Source organism: Gekko japonicus, unplaced genomic scaffold (genome assembly GCF_001447785.1).
Source record: "Gekko japonicus isolate JY-2015 unplaced genomic scaffold, Gekko_japonicus_V1.1 scaffold256, whole genome shotgun sequence".
NCBI classification, from domain to species: domain Eukaryota; kingdom Metazoa; phylum Chordata; class Lepidosauria; order Squamata; family Gekkonidae; genus Gekko; species Gekko japonicus.
Window position 1 is genome coordinate 15,174 of NW_015161412.1, and position 3,576 is coordinate 18,749.

The window sequence follows — 3,576 nt, forward strand, 5'->3', positions numbered from 1 at the left end:
TCTTGTTGCTGCCCTTGTGTCTTCATCTCTGGCCTGGCAAAGGCTGGGATCCCCCCCCCCAAGACTTGAACCCTTGTGGCAGAGATCCCGGGTATTTTATCAGTGTGACCTCTGCCGAGTGAGTTACAGAAGCATGTCGGTGATGTGGCTGAAGGGTCCATGTTTCTTCCTTCATTGTGCGTGCAGGCCTGGCAAAAGGGAACACTGTTGCAGGATGGGAACTGCAATTCTCATCTTTGGAACTCCCTGATATGTATTCCTCCCACAGCTCTTAGTGCTCATGCCACAGCCCACTTTAGGGTAGAGGCTGCTATATTCCCTTTGCTCCCACTCTCGTGTTTTGGGTGTGGGCTGTGGCAGCTTGATGTTAGGGGTGTGTGGTTGCATCAGCCAGCATGAAATCTTTGGCTGGCTCAGTGTCTGCCTGTCACAAGGGCATGACATGACTGATGGGTTGCTAGGGTATCTGGTGCAAATGCTATGTTCTGCATTAGGTCTTCTGTTCACTTGCATCTCCTCTACAGAGCAGGCACAAAGTACAGAGTGGTATGCTGGCACGGCACTGGTGATGGGGTCTTAGGATGAGGCTGTTAGAGGTAGTCCCTGTGTGATAATTCCTGAAATTATAGCCATCCAGTGAAACAAGATGTCCAACTAAGAAATGAATGCAGGAAACGCTGATGATCTGCAGGGGCTCTCGATTGACAGGAAATTGCAGAATCTCAATCTGTCTTCCGTATTCAAATCATTAAGTCTTCTGCTTCCCCTACCTGAAATCTCCCAGTTTGTTCTGTTGTTGACTTCTGTTATTGTGACAAAATAAGGAGATGACAAATTTACAGATCCATCCTCATTCTCAACGGTGAAACTGAGGGGAAGTTTTGAGATTGGATACTTCATCCGGATTGCCTGAAGAGAAGTTACATACAAATGGTTGATATAAAAAGAGAGTGCAGTGCAGGCATAACTATTCAAAATGCATGGATTTCTATGGGACTCTTTCAGTGTCAGTCATGGAATAATGTAGGTACCACTAAACAGGTTTCTCATCTGGTCTGATACAACACTTTTGCAGCTACACAATTATTTTCTTAGCAATCAGTCAAGGGAATAATTCGTCCCAAGGCTGTGCTACCCATTAGACTGACAGGAAACATGTCCACACACCACGTGAAGTGGACTTCTGTGTGTCTGTCCACTGCCTTCAGTTTCACATCTGGCTGGATTTGAGCAGCTGGAAACCAGCATGTCAGGGCTGTAGCCAGGAATTTTTTGGGGGGGCGGTGCTGGGGGAGGGAGAGGAATAGCCCCTTACCATGGCTTCAGGCTGGCGTGGTGGTAGCATGGCATGACTTAAACTCTCCTTCCCTTCCACTGCACCTTCACAGGGCAACATGGGAGGATCTTATTGCTAGTGTCATGTGACTCGGGCCACATGATGGTCTCATGATGCCAGCAGCGAGATCCTCCCATGCTGCCTGCTGCAGACACTGTGGAGGGGAGAGCTTAAGCCATGCCACGCTGCTGCTGCGCTGGCCTCAAGCAATTATCTAACCCTCCTTCCTTCCACTGAGCCAGCTCTTCTTGCTGCTTCCTCCTGCTTCTGGGGCAAGGAATGAGTGGAAGGATGGAGGGTTACAGAAACCTCTTTGGGCCAGCACCGCGGCATAGCTTAAGGAAAAACGGAACTGAAAGGGAAGATTGGGGAAGATTGGGTAGGGTGCTGCAAATTCGATAGGGGGTGCTGCCCCCAGTGTCCCCCGCTGGCTATGGGCCTGCAGCATGTCCTATACTCTCTCCACTTCTCTAAGCAATGAAAAATCCTAGGGCCACCTCCTTAAGCACTGAGAACAGGCATAGTCATTGCTGCAAACTTCACTTCCTTGGATTAATGAACACATTTACAAATATCAAAAAGAACACAGGAGAAGTAAACAGGCATTTCTTCAGCAGGCAGCAGATCCCCAGGCCGCAATCTATACAATCACCACAAGGTGACGTCCCTGCTCTACCAAGAAAGTCCCCCAATTCAAGCCACAGGCTACTTTTGCTGTTTTTCTGCACCCTCCCCACACTGCCTTGTCCAAACTCTGATGGGTATCTCGATCCAAGCACTTTAGATCTCCCCAGCTGTTAGGAGACCATCTGTTATTAGTTCCATTTGATAAAAGATCAGCTGACTGCAATATTGGCCAGCTAAAAGTTGTAACACATAATCCTGTTGCTAGATAACTGCAAGGTATCCAGCGAAGGGGGCTTTGATGCTCGAAAGCTTATACACCCAGAATCTTGTTGATCTATGAGGTGCTACTGGACTTGAATCTAGCTGTTCCACTGCAGACCAACACGGCCACCTTCTGAATCGTAACTACAGGGGTACCCTCTTTAGCTGTCTACACCAGGGCAAAAAGAGAGGCAGAAGGACCATGTGACAGAGAAGAGGGAGGATGGCTGAGAACAGGGGGAAAGAGCATTGTGGATGTACTGGAGGAGTGCAGATGATGAGCAGCCATCTATGTATGTGAGACTGTAAAGTTCTTAGCCCTGTCCAGGGCAGCGAACTGGGCATAATTCCATTGCAAAAATATTTCTAATACTGTGGCAAGTGATTCTTACCTTCTCCTTGCAGTCTGAAAAGGCAACCAAAAATGACAGCTTCATATTGTCTGTACAACCGCATTCAGATCGCTTTGTTTTGCTAGCACACTGTTTGTAAGTTCCAGAAGACTGTGGGGAAAAATATGCAAATGAAACGAATCTCAGTTGCTATCATTACAACATCTCGAACATTAAAAAATGACTAAACAATGCAGCTCTCAATTCTTTTTCATAATAAATTTTTATTTCCTATAATACATACTTCTAACACAACATAACTGAGACAATCTTAAACAGAACATAACACATATAACAGATCCTTCTCCTCATATAACCTAAATATTGTACCTACATTTTTATATATATTCATTAGATTTGCGTTGGCTTCTAACCATTTATATACCTTTAACCAAACTCTTTGAAATAATGAATTCATATTCCCGTGAAGTTTATGCGTTAAGTTGTCCATTTCGGCCACCTCTATTACTTTGTTAATAAAGTCCCATTTACAAGGTGCCGTTTCACTCTTCCAAAATTTTGCCAGCACTATTCTTGCTGACGTTAGTAGATGTAATATTAGGTATCTTTCATCCTTTCTCCAGTTTTCAGGAAGTATATTTAATAAAAATACCTCCGGGTCTAACGGAATTTGCAAATTAGTTATTTGTACCAGTATCAGATGGACCGCTTTCCAATATTGTTTTACTTCATTACACGTCCACCAGGCATGATAGAAAGAGCTTATCGATGCAGCTCTCAATTTAACTTGAAAAGAGTGGTCTAGCTAACAGATGTTACCATATTACCATTGAGAGTCTTAGGGGTGGGGTGAAGTGGCAGAGTCCTGTGCATCCAAAATCGATAGAAAGCAGTTTTAGATAATAGATCTATGGCAGTCGAAAGGGTGAGGACAGGGTAGACCATGGGACCACTTTGGTCTTACATTGAGGAGAAAGCATAACAGAAGTGCTCTCCTGA

At 45.1% G+C, this 3,576-nt stretch overlaps 1 protein-coding gene across 1 annotated transcript in view; it reads right to left on the minus strand.

The window, feature by feature from the left end:
- The window catches only part of LOC107123759 (cation channel sperm-associated protein subunit beta-like), a 96,818-nt gene that overhangs the window by 9,715 nt on the left and 83,527 nt on the right, over positions 1-3,576 (minus strand). The window contains exons 20-21 of the mRNA XM_015427105.1: positions 2,617-2,727; positions 771-909 (exon numbers count right to left, since the gene is read on the minus strand). Coding sequence (XP_015282591.1) covers positions 771-909; positions 2,617-2,727 — 250 coding nt within the window. The remainder of the gene's footprint in view (positions 1-770; positions 910-2,616; positions 2,728-3,576) is intronic.